Raw genomic sequence first — 17,727 nt, forward strand, 5'->3', positions numbered from 1 at the left:
CTGGCGAGAATAAATCTTCATAAGCTGCCTTAAGCAACCGGTCAGTAGTATGGCCATAGGCACTTCCACTCGCACATCATTAGCAAAAGTATATTAGAATAAAATGTGGGTGAATGACCTACATATTCCTGTCAGAACTTGATTAACATTTATTCGATCCTCCCTGAATAAGAAAAATGACCAGTTATTATAATACTTAATATTCAGGTCATTACAATTATACGAATAAATTTGTTATTTTGGCTTGTATGAAACTTGTCTTGGCACATAATTTGGGAAAGTAATGCGGACGCATTTTTATAATATAAACAAAATAACATTGAATCAAAAAGCGACAAAATCTAATACCCCTTTTTTTTCGTGACATGCACTTGGGTAATGTAAACCAGTGAATTTATGTTCCCCAATGAATCAATCGCTATGGTATTTCTGTAGAAGGAACTTTTGGTCATCCATGTCCCACCTCCATGGGCTCCAAATGCCCTTCCCCCAAGTTTTTGCCCCAGTTTTTTAAAATAAGAAATTTTATGAGCTTAGAATTCTTAATCCCATTTTTTGGGACATCCGAATTTCTTCAATTTTTTTACTTCTTTTCCATGTCTTAAGAAGACATTAAATATACTTATAACAAAAGAAACTAACTAGTGATATTTTCAAATTACGAAATGAAGATGATATAGAAATGTTAGCTGTGATTTTTGATTTTAGGGATATAATTCATTTAGTGACATTTTTTGGGACATAGACATTTCTGCTCTTTTTTACATGTCTTAAAATGACATTACATCTACTTACAACAAAAGAAATTTGCTTGTGATAGTTTCGAAATACCAAATGAAGAAGATATTGGTATGTAACCTCGTGATTTTTCCTATTAGAAAGATAATGTTTATAGTGACTTTTTTCAATTTTTCCACTTTTTTTATCATAATGTTTTCGAATTTCTTGGGACTTAAAAATTATTTCAAGAACCTATATAAAACCCCAAAATGGAATAAGTGCCATCTCAAGAGAAAATACAATGAAGTATTTTATGGAATGGATTGGAAACATTCATTTTTATGTCTTATGATGATATTATACCTGCCGTTATTTCAATAAAATATTTCATTGCAGTACTTTTCTGTGTTTACAAAATTTTATGCAACCACCCTCCGTGGTACTCCACGGCTGGTCATCGAGAGTAGTTGGTTCATTATATGTGTTAAATCAATAATAATTGTGCACTAGAAGGATAGACACTTATATCGTATATTTAAAAAAAAGTAAAGATGAAACATTTTTCTTCTCGACAAAGACAAATATTTGAACTAAAAAACAATTAAAAGTGGGGCCACTAACGGAAATGTATGCAGGCATTGTAATGACAGTGAGAGATTAGATTTCTTAGGAACATCGAAAAAATTCAACATTACTGATGGCGGATATGCGAGAGTAACATTTCCTGATATGATACGACTAAAAGAGAGTGCAAACATAAAACAAATAGATGATAATAAGGACCAACTTCATGTCTATAATTCTGGTAACAAGTTATGCGTTGATAAATACTATCGACATCTTTCTGGTATTAGCGTTCAAATAAAAGCAAATGAAAAAACAAAGCACTACTGCTGCACCAATATCATAAACTTATCATGTCAACATGTCGAAACTGTTACCTTTGTGGAAATAATATGGTAGTAGACAACGAAATTGCAATCAAAATAAAAAGGGCATTGTAAGAATATATATCAAAGGAATATAAAGCTGCATTGATAAAAAAAAATACCTGCAAACATTACTATAATCATAGTATTATCGAGAGTTTACCAAGTAAACTATCGATAATACTAGTACGGTTTGCAAGTGCTTTCATCTAATGCCATTTTATGACACGAAAAAAAATGAAAATAAAAGTTGAAAAAATGTATATGTACCAAAAAAATGGGATTAAGAAATTTCTAAGCTCAAAAAATTTCTTATTTAAAAATGGGGACAAAAAGTTCGGAGAAGGTTATTTGGGGCCCTTGGAGGTGGGACATGGATGACCATAAGTTCCTTCTACAAAAATGCCATAGCAATTAATTCATTGGGGAACATAGGTTCAATGTTTTACACTACCCAAGCACATATCACGAGAAAAAAAGGGGTAGCAGATTTGTCACTTTTTGATTTAATATAATTTGGTTCGTATTATAAAATATGTCCGATTTACTTCTCCCAGGTACGTGTCAAGACCAGTTTCATACAACCCAAAAAAAAATAAAATAACCCAAAATAATAATCGTCATAACCTGAATATTAAGTATTATAAAAACTGGTCATTTTTCTTATTCAGGGAAGGTCGAATAAATGTTAATCATATCGAGACAGGAATATGTAGGTCATTCACTCACATTTAATTCTAATACATTTATGCTAATGATGTACGAGTGGGAGTGCCTATGGCCATGCTACTGACCGGTTGTTTCAGGCAGCTTATAAGGATTTATTCTTGCAGGAGAAAAAAAACATCATGGTCAATAAAAATAAAAGGCATTTCAGACAAAACAGGGTTTTCTTTTGTTTAGAATAAAGTTAGAGGACCAATGGATATAAATGCAAGTTAGGAGAGTGAGATTAAGTAAGTACTACAGAAACAAATGATCCAGGAATGAAGTAAGGAGATAAAAAAACAGAAACGTTAAGGTTTTACAACGATATGAAGGTAGTTTATGGGCAGGAGTTCTACCTTAATCTGAGTTTAACAGCTAGATATTTGACTTTGTAAATACTACTCTGGACTATTTATCTTCCAGTTAGCACAAGATTTATAAGATATTTAAAAGAAAGATGTTCCAGTGAAGAAAGATATACCTACCCGCTTTGCAGAGCTAAATAAGATTATTTGGTGCATTGCTTGAACCAGTTCCAGGGGCTCTCTGCGATGAGGAAAGGGGATTTGGAAAAAGTAAGTTAATACTTCCAGGTGCCTTAAATAATACATTAACTCTGTTTATCTCTAGAATAGGGAGGTATCTATAACTAAAAATTCGTAGTATTAAGTAAAAGTAGTGTTTCATTTAGGTGTTTTTTGTCTTTTTTCTTTCTTTTTATGCTGGCTGATATCAGTTTATCATATTTGTCGTTTTTTTTTCTTTTTTTCTGGTAGGCTATACATTACTGTATTTCCAAGTATTAAGTGTTAGTATTAGGTAAATGGAGTGTTTTATTTCAGTGTTTTATTCTAAAAGATTGAAGATTGAAAGGTGTACGGTGGGAATTAGCCTCTTTTCTCCTTCTCTTTAGAATAAGCCTGACTAATGGTGTTGCGGAGTGATACCACCCTTCTTTTTGCAAGAAAATGTTTCTGACATTTATTTAAAGCTTTGTTTAACTAAACTGATTTGCTGAATTTTTCATAAAATTACATACAGGATTGTGTAAGTGCGCATGAGCTATTGTGAAGGAGAGGTGTTGGGTCATTTCTTAGGTAGGAGAGGTGGTAGATTCTTCAGAGAGTTCATTTTAATGTAAAATTATCTTTAAAAACTTTTAACTAAAATTCATATTTCATCCAAAATTTTAATTACAATCGAAAATTTTAGTTCTTTTAGTTCTTAAGCAGAGAAACTGAAAAATCAAGGTGCTTTCAATCAACTTACAATTGTTGATGTATGCAATTTAACATCTAGAAATGGGGATTTTATCGGGCCGGTACCTCACATTATACTTTGGTTAGACTTTGGCATAATTTGGAAACGATCAGAAATTAAATACAAAAAAAGAATTCATCCTTAACTCGCTCTTTACGCTAAAGTTGGACTTTTTGTCAAAATTCTTTAAGAATAAATGCTGAAACCCAAGGTCTGTTAAATCGAAATAAGAAGCTTTTTAAAGCTCTAAAAACTCTAGCGTAACGAACGAGGAGTTGACGAGGGAGGCGCCCCTTTCATACACGGAATAATTTCTGTTCATTTTAAGGGTTAGTGTTCTCCCTTCGTTTCAGTTGGAAAAAATATGTTTTTTGTTTAATTTATGTAAGTTTGAATGTAGAATCTAATATTTAAGAAAACGACACACCAGTCTGCTTAAATCTCTAATTTCTTGCAAGAATTAAAATAAAATATTAGTACTGTCTATGCAAAGTAAATATTAAATAAATTAAGAAAAAATAATGTCCTGAATGAGGTCAGCTTATTCAGTGTGTTTATTATTTTAACAAGCAATACTTTTCAAACAGTTCGTGGTAACGAACTGTAGGAGCGACCCGGCTCAATAGTAACCGGAACTCTAAAAAATGGAATTTTGATACCAATAGTTACATAAAAAAATTGCATTTTAATGCTGATTTTAAATATATAAGTTTCATCAAGATTAGTCTTACCCATCAAAAGTTACGAGCCTGAGAAAATTTGCCTCATTTTAGTAAATAGGGGGAAACACCCCCTAAAAGTCATACAATCTTAAAAAAAATCACACCATCAGATTCAGCGTATCAGAGAACCTTATTGTAGAAGTTTCAAGCTCCTATCTACAAAAATGTGAAATTTTGCATTTTATGCCAGAAGACAAATCACGGATGCGTCTTAATTTGTTTTTTTCTTTTTTTCCCCAGGGGTGATCATATCGACCCAGTGGTCCTAGAATGTCGCGGGAGGGCTCATTTTAATGAAAATTAAAAGTTCTAGTGCACTTTTTAAGTGACCAAAAAATTGGAGGGCACCTAGGCCCCCTCACACGCTCATTTTTTCCCCAAAGTCACCGGATCGAAATTCTGAGATAGCCATTTCCCCCGCAGTTCCCGTGGGAGGGGCTGCAAGTTGCAAACTTTGACCTGTGTTTACATGTAGTAATGGTTACTGGGAAGTGTACAGACGTTTTCAGGGGGATATTTTTGGTTTGGGCGGGAGACTTGGGGGCGAGGTACGTGGGAGAAACTTCTCACGTGGGAAGAGACTTTCAATGAAGGCGGCGCAGGATTTTTCTAGCATTATTTAAAAAAAAGTAATGAAAAAATAAATATGAAAAGTTTTTTCTACTGAAAGTGAGGAGCAGCATTAAAACTTAAAACGAACAGAAATTATTACGCATATGAGGGGTTTACCTCTTCGTAATACCTCGCTCTTTACGCTTAAGTATTTTTAGTAATTTCAACTATTTATTCTACGGCCTTTGTGATCCAAGGGTCATTCTTAAGGAATTGGGACAAAATTTAAGCTTTAGTGTAAAGAGTGAGGTGTCGACTAAGCATCGGCACTGTTTCTGTTTTTGAGAAAAACAGAAACAGAAAAAAACAGTTAGAAAAAAAACAGAACAGAAACAGAAACAGGTCAAACAAAAACAGGTGACCTGTTTCTGTAATCTGTTCTGTTTTTCGAAAAAACAGAAAACAGCTGTTTAAAAATAAAAAACAGCTGTTTTAACAGCTGTTTTTCCTTACTTCTTCTATTTCTAATAGGAAAGAAAACATCTTCTTGTTAAATCCTTTTAGTCACATACAAAAGATGAGCAACTTCGTGCAATTCAACACACTAGCGTATTTTTAGGGGGGGGGGGGGCGAAATTTGTCATAAAATGTGTCCAATCGGGTGATACCAACGCTATATTCCTTTCAAGCTTAAATGTCATTTATAATTGACAATTTACCCTGGTTGCTCTTAGACCGTTGCTTTAGCGGTAAACCATTGCTCAAAGCATATACCAACACTATATTCACCGCTTAAAGCACGGATGCTTTCAAGCCGAGGCTACTTAGACCGCTGCTTGCTAATATATACCAGACAGACACAGAGTCATCCCATCTAGCTTATGTCCACCGCTTAAGTTAGAGGCTATTTAGACCGTCGCTATAGCGGTAACCCATTGCTCTAAGCAAATACCAACGCTCTATAACGCTCTATGGTTAGACCATTGCTCAAGTGGTAATAACCCTCCGCTACACACATATCAAGGTGCCTAGGTTCACCGCTTAAAGTACGGATGCCTTCAAGCCGTGGCTTGTTGGACCGCTGTTCTAGCGGTAACCCATTGCTCTAAGTAAATACCAACGCTATATTCCTCTTTTATATGGGATTTCATTGAGCCCATGTTTGCCGCTTAAAGCACGAATCCTTAAAGCCGTCAATGGTTAGACCGTTGCTCAAGCGGTAATAGCCATCCGCTACACATATACCAACAGTAGAGACATTGTCATATGGGGTTCCCATCTAGCCCATGTCCACTGTATAGCATTCAAGCTTCTCTCTCTTTCTCTATCTCTCTCTTTCGCTCAGATTTACCCCGGCGTGAATTAGCATGAGAGGTTGACTATAGTTGAGCATTGTGGAGTGACATGCATGAGAGGAAAATTTTCAAGTAGTCAACCCGTAGTCAACCCGCGTGTGTTCCCCAAGGAGAACCTCCAACAGGTTGACTCTATTTCGGCATTGTCAAGGGACATACATGCACGGAGAGGTGTAGCATAAATGGGAGACAGTCACAACGGCAATCAAAGGGTAAAATTAACCTTGACTGGGTTGCCCACTTAATTGGACAATCTGTCTTAGCTTTTTTCTACAATTGGCCATGACTTTGACTTTTCCCACAAGTATTCCCTTTTTGTTTAAATTCAAAAATCAACGGTATCATGGTATCATGCCCGCTAGATATGCGTTTCGGTACGGTAGGTACGGGTAGGTATCATGCGTTTCGGTATCATGCCCGCTAGATAGCGCGGCATTTGAAAAAAAAAAACAGAAAAAAAAACAGAAAACAGATAAAAAAAAAACAGAAACGGAAAAAAACAGATGAAAAAAAAACAGAACAGAAACAGAAACAGGTCAAACAAAAACAGGTAGCCTGTTTCTGTTTTCTGTTCTGTTTTTTGTAAAAACAGAAACAGAAACAGGCAGAAACAGGCAAGAAAAAACAGAAACAGAAACAGAAAACAGAAACAGTGCCGATGCTTAGTGTCGACGAGGGGTAAACACCCCTCCAATACGCAATAAAAACATATGGATATAGAAGTTCGTTACGTAAGTTAATTTGTATGTTACGTATATTTTTCACTAATGAAAACGTTCGTAAAAAATTAAAAGTTCTAGTTGCCTTTTTAAGTAATCAAAAAATTGGAGGACAACTAGGCTTCCTCCCTCGCTCCTTTTCTCTCTAAATCTTCCGATTAAAACTATGAGAAAGCCATTCAGCCAAAAAAAATTAATATGCAAATTTCGTTTTAATTATTTATGTGCGGAGAGCCAAGATCAAACCATGTATTAATTCAAAAACGTCCAGAAATTAAATAAAAAACATTTTTTTTTAAACAAAAGTAGAGAGCGACACTAAAACTTAAAACGAACAGAAATTAGTCCGTATATGAAAGGGGCTTTTCTTCCTAAACGCCCCGCTCTTTACGCTAAAGTATTTTACTGTTTTAAAAAGTAGAGTTAAGAGAAAGAGTCAAACTTTGGCGTAAAGAGCGGGGAGTTTAGGAGGAAAAGCCCCTTTCATATACGGAATAATTTCTGTTCGTTTTAAGTTTTAATGTCGCTTCCTACTTTCATTTAAAAAAACTTGTTTTTTTTTATCTCTAAAGGCTCCTAATGATTTATGCACTTATATTTGGAGTTCTTGCTTTATTGTCTTATGATGTTTAGCTTTAAAGGTCAAAGAACTAATGCTTGAAACAAATCCAATGCTAGGAAAAAAAAATCATCGTAAAAACTCTCGAAAGACTGAAAGTAACCTTAACGGAATTGAAAAAAAAAAGACAAAAAGCAAGCCAATTGATAATCATGTGGATCTGTCTTTTTTTGTAGTCAACTAAATTTTTGACGATTTGCTTAAGCATTTTCTTGCTCCTCTGGAAAACCTAGTTGTTATAAGAAAAATATAATCATAGTCAGAATATATTAGTCACAAATATAACTCTAATCCTTCAAAATTCACTAGGTTAATTAAATTCACAATTTAAGGAGAACAGAATTGAATATTATCAATATGCAGGGCTCGAAAGACGATAAAAGAAAGTCCTAAATGCGATTTAAAAACACCATTAGAAAGTTTTGCTTCAGGTCTTGAATTATAAAAAAAAGCCGAACGAAAGCAAATAATCCTTCTTTAGTAGCTGCCAAGTTCAAGATCCTATATAATACAAAAAAATAAGGTTTTACACCTACTGCTATAATCCAATATTTGTAACTCAACATTATCAGAAAATGGTCAAATATAGGGAGCTGTTGCTTACCTATGTCTCATCCACTCCATCTCTAACTTTGTATCCCTCGGTCTTGGATATAACTAGATGAAATGTGGGTAGAACTTTTCTTTTTGTACTGGAAAGTGCATCCCGACAGGAGTTTGAGGATTTAAAAGCCCCCGCGCAAATTTGGAAACGTGATATTGAGATCCATGCTTACTTGACGAAGAAGCATCATAGAGAGAAATAAACATGGAAATTCCTATGCAATCGTTAACTAAAATACAAAAAAAAATCGCAATCATAATGAAAGCCAAATGCAATGAATTGCTGTCAATTATGATATCGAATGAAAATAAAATGAATATAAAATAGACAACGCATTGTATATTTTATTATTAACTTTTTTTTAGCGGAGGTCTGCATTTCCAGGAAGAAGGACAGATCATCAAAGCAACGAAAAAGACAAATGAATAGACATTATAAGAATAATACAGAAAACCCAGTAAATCTTGAATTCCTTTTTTTTTGTGGTGTGAGAGGGAGAGTACTTTTCATCTTCTTTCTTGAGTTAAACCCAAGTATGAGGCCTGATTTTTTAGCCAATTCGATCTGAGACGCATCTGGTTCAAAACTTTAGTCCAGAGAAATGAGTTATAATCGGAATTAAAGAGGTATTTCCCAGAGTAAATGCATAAGAGCCTCTCTTGTCTTACGATAGTATTTGTAACTTCTGAATGCGTACTCGTAACCGTTTTTTTATTCTTATAGGATCATCTATGACAATAACTTTCCAATAGAATGTCAAAAGAGAGTATTTTTCTCTTGGATTCTATTGTTTTCCATGACGATGTTTCACCCTGAAGAGAATGATAAACTAACTGAATTGGGTACACAAACATGTGCAACCAGGTTGTCAAAAGGACGTAAATTTAATATTTGAGGAATAGCTGAGACGAGACTTTCAGCGAATGATGAGGGAAATGCTAAAATAAACCAAAAACATAATATGGACCCAGATTTCCAAAAGGAGTATATCTGAAACATATCAGAAGGGGCTAATACGTTTCGGAAATAGTGGGATGGATATAAAATTAAGAAAGAAGACACTGCAGGGCATCCACATTGTCAGAAGGGTCTCTCTGCAATATCTTGGAAACAGCAAAGGCTATTAAGTTGAAACTTTCAAGGAAGTTGGAGGGAGATGTAAAACTAAATCCAAAAACACTATTTGGAAGTAAGATCTAAAATGGGTGCATGTCCAATATCTTCAGAACGACTAAGGTTATCGAATTGACACTTTCAGGGAGTATTTAAGGAGATTTTGAACTCCCTAAAATCATAAGACACTATGTACGTCCACTTTTTCATAAATTGGATATCTGTACTATCTTCGAAACGACTACGAATATTATTTGTAAACCTTGGTAAAATGTTGATAGGGATACCGAATTAAGTGAAAAAGCATTATATGAATCTAGGCTGTTAAAATCACCGTTTTACATCACACGTTCACATCAAAGTCACAAACAAAGAATTTGAAAAGGCAGAGATCAAGAGAGCTGAACGATGCCTTTGATATATACTTGTCTTCTAACTCCATTTCCATTTATACAAAACTGTTAAAAAATTCTTGCAGGAGGACTCTCTAGGAATTAGTGTTGCATCACAAGCTTAGGTCAAGAAAGGTCCTAAACCTTGCTTTCAAACTTAACAAAATTTATTCAATAATTATGTTGAATACAATAAGAAGAAAAACTCGGACTACATTATGGACTTAAGCAATTAACCGGATAATCCGGACAAAATAATAAAATATTCATAGTTTTAACCAAGAATAAAACACTGACAATGAACAGACGTTAAAAAAAAAATATTACTGAGTGAGAAGTTGATCAAAGCAAAGAGCCATATTAGAACGTAAGAAAAGCGGAAATAAACTTCTCTGATAAATCAAGCTTGGGAAAAACCAGACATTTTTATCAATAAATATCAAACAGTTCGTGGTAACGAACTGTAATAAGGAGCGACCCTTCTCAATAGTAACCAAAACTCAAAAAATGAAATTTTGATACAATAGTTACATCAAAAGAATCGAATTTTAATGCTGATTTTGAATATATAAGTTTCATCAAGATTAGTCTTACTCATCAAAAGTTAAAAGCCTGAGAAAATGTGCCTCACTTTAGAAAATAGGGGAAAACATCCCTTAAAAGTCATACAATCTTAACGAAAATCACACCATCAGATTCAGCGTATCAGAGAACCTTATTGTAGAAGTTTCAAGCTCCTATCTACCAAAATGTGGAATTTCACATTTTTTGCCAGAAGACAAATCACGGATGCGTGTTTATTTGTTTGTTTGTTTTTTTCCAGGGGTGATCGTATCGACTCAGTGGTCCTAGAATATCGCAAGAGGGCTCATTACAACTGAAATTCAAAGTAATAGTGCCCTTTTTACGTGACCAAAAAATTGAAGGGCACCTATGCCCCCTCCCACGCTCATTTTTTCCCCAAAGTCACCGGATCAAAATTCCGAGATAGCCATTTTATTCGCCATAGTCGAAAAACCCAATAACTATGTCTTTGGGGACGATTTACTCTCCCGTAGTCCTCGTAGGAGGGGCTACAAGTTACAAACTTTGAGCTGTGTTTACATATACTAATGGTTACTGGGAAGTGTATAGACGTTTTCAAGGGGATTTTTTTGGTTTGGGGGGAGAGTTGAGGGGGGGTTTGCGTGGAAGGATCTTTCCATGGATGATTGTCTAGAGTGGGAAGAGACTTTCAATGAAGGGGGTGCAGGATTTTCTATTATTATTTAAAAAAAAAACAATGAAAAAATAAATATGAAAAGTTGTCTCTACTGAAAGTGAGGAGCAGCATGAAAACTTAAAGCAAACAGAAATTATTACGCATATGAGGGGTTTACCTCCTCGTAATACCTCGCTCTTTACGCTAAAGTATTTTTAGTAATTTCAGCTATTTATTCTACGGCCTTTGTGATTCAGGGGTCATTCTTAAGGAATTGGGATAAGGTTTAAGCTTTAGTGTAAAGAGCGAGGTATCGACGAGGGGTGAACCCCCTCATATACGCTATAAAACATATGAATAAAGAAGTTCGTTACGTAAGTTAATTCGTAAGCTACGTATATTTTTTATTAATGAAAACGTTCGTAAAAAACTAAAAGTTCTAGTTGCCTTTTTAAGTAATCAAAAATTGGAGGGCAGCTAGGCCTCCTCCCTCACTTTTTTTTTCTCAAAATCTTCCGATTAAAACTATAAGAAAGCCTTTTAGCCAAAAAAAAAAAATTAATATGCAAATTTGATTTTAATTATTTATGTGCGGAGGGCCAAGATCAAAAACGTTCAAAAATTAAATAAAAAAAAAAAAAATTTAAATTAAACTAAGGAGCGACATTAAAACTTAAAACGAGCAGAAATATATGAAAGGGGCTTTTCCTCCTCAACGCCCCGCTCTATAAATAGATGAATAAGTTCTAAAATGGGTAGGAATTAAAATGAACCGGCAAATATAGCTTAAAACAAAAAGAAATTACTACAACCAAGTTACCTTTAGAAATTACTTATTTGTAGTCTACCAAAATCTTGACACATTCTAAATATTTTTCTTCCATAACTGTGACATTGAACAATCCAAAATTTCTGCTAAATGAAGTTTTGAATTTCGCATTGCTTAGTTTTCCAGGAATTAACATCATTTTACATTACACAATCAGTTACACTTTAAAAAAATGCTGTTACAAAAACCGATAATTTGTAATAAATCAATTTGCTGTAATATGCTTCTGGAAAAATTGGGGATGGAGGGGGATTAGCCCCACTCCAGTTTGAAGTAAATTATGTTCGCTTTAATTTTCAATTGATTGTTTATTTCAATTTCTACTAATTTTATAACTTATTATTCAACCCTTCTACGGTTGAAAGGTTTGACCGTGCTTTTCAACTGCCTTTAATTTCAGCTTTTTTATATTTTCATTATTTTTAAGATTGAACGTCCTCAGATAATGCGCTTCCGTCTTAGGGCACTGACCCTTCAAGGGTTTGAGGTTTTGACAGTATTTTTTTAGATAATGTTCAGATAATAAGGCTCCGTCTAAGGGCGCCAACCTTTCAAGGGTTTGAGGGTTTGACAGTGCCTTTTTCGTATTGTTTATTATTTTTTCGAATTGAACGGGCTTGGATCATGTGGATCCGTTTTAGGGCGCTAACCCTTCTAGTGTTTGAGGGTTTGACAGTGCTTTTTCAACTTTCTTTACTATGTGGTTTTTACTTTTTTTTTGTAGATTGAACGGGTGTGGATTATGTGCCTCCGTCTTAGGAAGAGCCCTTAGAACTTTTCAACTTTCTTTAATTTATGACTTTTCTTACCTTAGCATACTTTATGTTATTATTCAGACCTAACAAGCATAAGAAGAGTCCATCTAAAGTGTGCTGGCCTTTCTCGGCTGTGAGGCCGACCAAACTGTTCAAATTTCTTTAATTCATGCTTCTTTGCTTACATTAGATCATTTATCAGTTTTTTAACATTTTATTTTTCCGTTTGTTAAGGTTTAACTATCTATTTTCTGTAATTTCAAAATTTAACACTTGTTTTTTTTTACGAGTTTTAGTCTTCTTGTTCCTTTATTTTTCAATATTGGTGTTTAAAATTAAGTTTTTTAAAATTACTTTTTTAAATTTCGATTTTGCTATTACATTTTTTTTTCTTTCGAAAATGTTTTACACATTATATCTTGTATATCTTAGTGTATTTTTATTATTTTTTGGATCGAACGGAATATTATACCATCACGTCTTAGACCACTGAACCTTCTAGGGTTTTAGGGTTATCATCCTTTTTTATTTTCTTTTACTGCTCATTAGCCTTGTTTTTACATTTTCGTAGACTCCTTTAACAATCCTAATCTAGTTTTTCAGTTTTAAGTATACTCATACACCAAATCAAATTAGTCAAAAGACTTTATATTAGCATTTTCTAACAACTTTTTTTCTTTTACTGCTGATTAATTTTCTCTTTAACATTTTCATACAGTCCTAAGGTTAGTTTTAAGATTTAAGCATACAGATACACCTAGCCATATTAGTTAAAAGGCTTCACTTTTCTAATTTAAATAGGTTTTTTTTTCTTTTGCTACTCATTAGCCATATTTTGCATTCAATTTGATAACTTTAGTCGCATACTTAACCGTAATACAGTCAAATCTGATAGCCTTAGTCTTTCTCAAGATATTGGAGATGCGTCAAATTGAGATCCTACACCCACATAGTGTTTTTGGATTTAGTTCAATATCTCCCTCCAACTTCCTTGAAAGTTTCAACTTAATAATCTTAGCTGTTTCCAAGATATTGCAGAGAGACCCTTCTTACAATGTGGATGCCCCTTAGTGTCTTTTTCTTAATTTGATATCCATCCCACCATTGCCTAAACGTGTTAACTTAATATTTTTAACCACGTCTAATGTGTAACAAAAATTCCAATCTTTAAAAAAGAAAACCAAAAATTTTAATGTTAGCAGAAATCGTTGCTAGAAATCGGACTTGCTGTTAATTAATTATCTTTGAATAGATTTCAGTATGAAAAGACATTAAATTTTGTAAAGAGCAGAAAATTCGTAATTACAAAAAGATTTGTATCTATTTTAATGAGGGATTACACGAATTCAAAAGCCTTCAAAAGGAAAACCATAAGTTTGAAGCTTAGCTGAAATCGTTGTTAGAAAAATATTGTTACCGGATTTCTTTTCTTTTAAATATATTATATTTTGAATATAATAAATTTTTAAATATATAAATTTTCTTTAAAATATTTTAAATATAATAATATAAAATAAATATAAATATAAGGTTTGAATGCAATAAATTATATCATGTCAGTAGGAAGGCCTAAAAAAGGAAAATTTGCAATTGTTGCAAATGATGATTCTCTTTTTTGACAAGAGATTACAACAATTCAACAACCTTAAAAAAACAAAATTTCAAGCTTAGTACATATCGTTGTTAGAAATCGGACTAGCTTCAATAATCAAATATCTTCGAGTAGACTGTAGTAGGAAAAGACATTAAGTTGCGTAAAGAGCAAAAAACTGGTAGTTAAAAAAATATTTGCATATATTTTAACTAGAGATTACAAGAAATTAAAAACCTTAAAAAGGAAACAGAGACAGAGAGAGAGAACCCTGGAAAATATAAACGAGCAATAATTTTATATTTATTTATGCGTGTCTATGTACTTTTTCTCGAAAACGGCTCCATATTTTTTGGGAAAATAGATCCAATAACTATGCATTTCGGGGTAACATGACCCCACCCCCTCCCATAACCGTTGGAAAAGGGTTGTATGTCATGAAATTTGACCATTGATTGCGTATGCTATTTGTTGAAGGAAAGTTTGAAGACATTTTTCAGGGGGGGGATATTATGCTTGGAATGGGATTTCTTAGGGTGAACATTCCAAGAGAGATTTTACACTAGAAGGATTTGACAGAATTCCTATTCAAAATTCTGTTTATTTGGCTTAGCTTCTCTTTGGCAGCTATTTTGCATATAGAGGTGTCCCGGGGGATTTGTTTAGGGAAATTGCCTGTGGGTTTGGATTTCTCAGGGGAGCATTTCCTTGGAAGGGGAGATTTTCAGAGTGGTTGGAAAAAGATTAAAAAATAAATTGTTTTCAAATGAAAGTATGCCAAGGAGAATTTTTAGACTGAATTATTTGCAAGAAATTTTACGGGGGTGGGAGGATTTCCAGAGAGCATAGGATTATCCGGAGGGAATTCCACTGGGAGGGGTGCAATTTTTTGCGAAAATAGTTGCCTTGGGGTGGTCGCCCTTTGACTTTCTTACCATCCGAGATTACACGCTGATAGATTCGTGAAAAATGGCAGGAAAGGGGAAAAGGAAGGAATGAGCTAAAGGGAGATGACAAATAATGAAAAGAGTCAAAATATTATCTAATAATTAATTGGGGCCAGTGCCTAATACCTGGCACCTGCCAACTTCAACGTGCATATATTTCAAGCTCCATAGAGGTCCAAACAGTAACTCTTTCAGAAGGATCAGAGAAAAAAAAAACTTAATATGTCAAAAAAATGTCAGTAGGGGAAGATATATTTTTAAATCTATGGAAGGGGGTATTGTTATGTTTTAATTTTTCAATGAAAATACCAAAACGGTATTTTTTATTTGAAAATATAAAAAAGGTTTCTTTCAAAATCAATCGGAGAAACAAATATTTTAGGACTGAATACAACCCTCCCTAACCTTCCCCTATTTAGTGATATTGTTCACTCCCTTGAAGTTGAAATCTGAGGGCCAGTCTGTCCCTTAATACTTCTAGACTATCCAACTACCCAAAGGATTTTTTTAACCTGACTACCCAAGACACTCGTGAGATAACGCAGATACACTATTTTTATAACCAAACAACACTTAGTGGCTTTTGATTTACCTTGGTACTGAACCGTAATTGGTTACAAGTGCCTAACCCTGACAAACATATTCCCAGTTGATTTACCTTTGTCCCGCCCCTTGTTCATCGTTCAGCGTAATCTTGACCTCCCATCTTCCCAAACACTCTGAAAGTTTCAACTTGACGGCCTAAGCCACTCCCGAGAAATTGCAGAAAATATTTTTCAAGAACGCAGGCCATATTTACATAGTGTCTTTTGATTTACTCGAGTACATGTGTCACTTAAGAAAGAAAATCTTGAGAAAAAAACGCTTTAAAATCTTGGCCAAACGAATGATCCTTTAGAGTTCCAAGTCGTCTAAACAACCGAGACCGAACATGCCTACCTCTTCTGCCAAAACCAATGTTTGAACAGTAGGTAATATACATTATCTAGAGCCTGCACCACTCAAAATACGGAACTTCCTTTTCAAGTATCTTGAACAAATGACCGTCCTATAATTTCGATTTGATACCAGCAGGGGTTATATGGGTACCTTGGAGCAAGAATAGGTCCTGGAGATTTCCATCCAATCTCTTTCGGCTCTTACAAAGGGCACTAGAGCTTGTAGTTTCAAATCGTGCAATCCCCTTCTTAAGCTTTTATTCCATTTTTTCCATTTTATGATCGGAAAAAGAGAATTACATGGGAGGCACATTACTTTTAACTAAGGCAACGGCAATTATTTGCCTCTGAAAATTTGGTTTTAGACCGTGAAATACTCTATGGCGTGTTTATAGCACTTCTTATTTGTTGAAAAACTTCGTGGTAGTTTTTGAGAAAAAGTGATATTTTCTATCACTTTTCTCCTTATTAAATTTGATACATAATATTAACAGTGCTTGAACTTTAATGAGTAAAGAGGTTATTGAAATTATTCAGTACTTTCAGTACAGTATCTCTTTTAAAGGATCAAATCCCAGAGTTAAAACTTTAGACTGGACATACTTTGATTTTCTTCTGTTTCAACCAATGTAATCAAGAAAGTTTCTTTGTTTGATCACTCACCCTTTTGAATAAAGTTTGATTTATTAGATTGCTTCTGATCAAGCCTCATGTTTGAATTGCCATATGAATTGCTTATACACTTTCTGTGAAAATTGTAGTTAAGGCTCTGTAAATTCTGAACGTCCGAATCTGTAATGTAGCTTGAAAATTCTTCAATTTTAGCTGATCCATATTTTTTTTTTTCTATTACTTTCTCGTTTATGATGCATATTCGATGATATGCTTCGTCTTGTACAGCCAGAAAAGCGTATTTATGAGACTAAAGCCATCTATTGGAGTTCCTTTCCTTCCTGTGTAGAAGTATGAACTTGCATCCCGCTCTGCTGAAGGAGAGTCATTTTTCCATATTTATACCGTAACGAATAAAAAGCAGTTCATTATTGATGTATACATTGAGGAATTGGTACCAATGGGGCTGTAGTTACTCCAAAGGCGAAAAGTATTAAGCAGGGCTTTTGAGAACTATGTCTAGGCTTAGGAATAAATATATTGCGATTCTTTTACCAGAAGCTACCTGTTCGATTAAATATAATTTACAGAGCTCGTTAGGTGTCCAGGAAGTTTGTCACGTAACTACTTTTCCATCGGTTTTTGGGTCTCCGATTATTCGGTTATAGCCAATAGTATCAATAGCAGTGTCACTGTTTTTTACTATCATCAGACTAGGTCTCAATGTTTGTTTCTGTCACCAAAGAAACTGCAATTGTTTTTCCTGTCACCTCAAATGCGTCATTGCTTTTCTTGCAAACCGACGAAGTACCATAAGACATAATACAAGACATAATACATAAGACATATATGCATAAGAAAAATTTGTTACAGGACAGTCCTTAAAAATCCTATTTTCATATTCCAGCTAGAATAGGCTGTGGTAGTAGTGAGGGCTTTTTGGATCCAGCCAGGCCCTATCAACCAGTTCCAGTCGGGCCCTAGAAACCAGCAGGTGTTATTGATAATTTATCTATTAAATGCACGTGGTTGGTATGTAATAGTTAAGGGGGTGTTTTTCTTCGAGATTTTTTTTTTCAAGAGGTTTCCCCCTCAAGGCCTTCTTCGAGACTCTGGGCCAAATCAGTCAAATGGGAGCCTTGTAACCAGTTTTCACCAGGG

At 34.3% G+C, this 17,727-nt stretch overlaps 1 protein-coding gene across 1 annotated transcript in view; it reads right to left on the minus strand.

Moving 5' to 3' along the window:
* LOC136031943 (rhodopsin-like) overlaps window positions 1-8,270 on the minus strand; it is a 94,074-nt gene extending 85,804 nt beyond the window's left edge. The window contains exon 1 of the mRNA XM_065711945.1: window positions 8,189-8,270. Within this exon, the coding sequence (XP_065568017.1) occupies window positions 8,189-8,208 (20 nt within the window). The 5' untranslated portion in view covers window positions 8,209-8,270. The remainder of the gene's footprint in view (window positions 1-8,188) is intronic.
* Between the last annotated feature and the right edge of the window lie 9,457 nt (window positions 8,271-17,727).

The sequence above is a fragment of the Artemia franciscana genome, chromosome 10 (assembly GCF_032884065.1).
Source record: "Artemia franciscana chromosome 10, ASM3288406v1, whole genome shotgun sequence".
NCBI lineage: Eukaryota > Metazoa > Arthropoda > Branchiopoda > Anostraca > Artemiidae > Artemia > Artemia franciscana.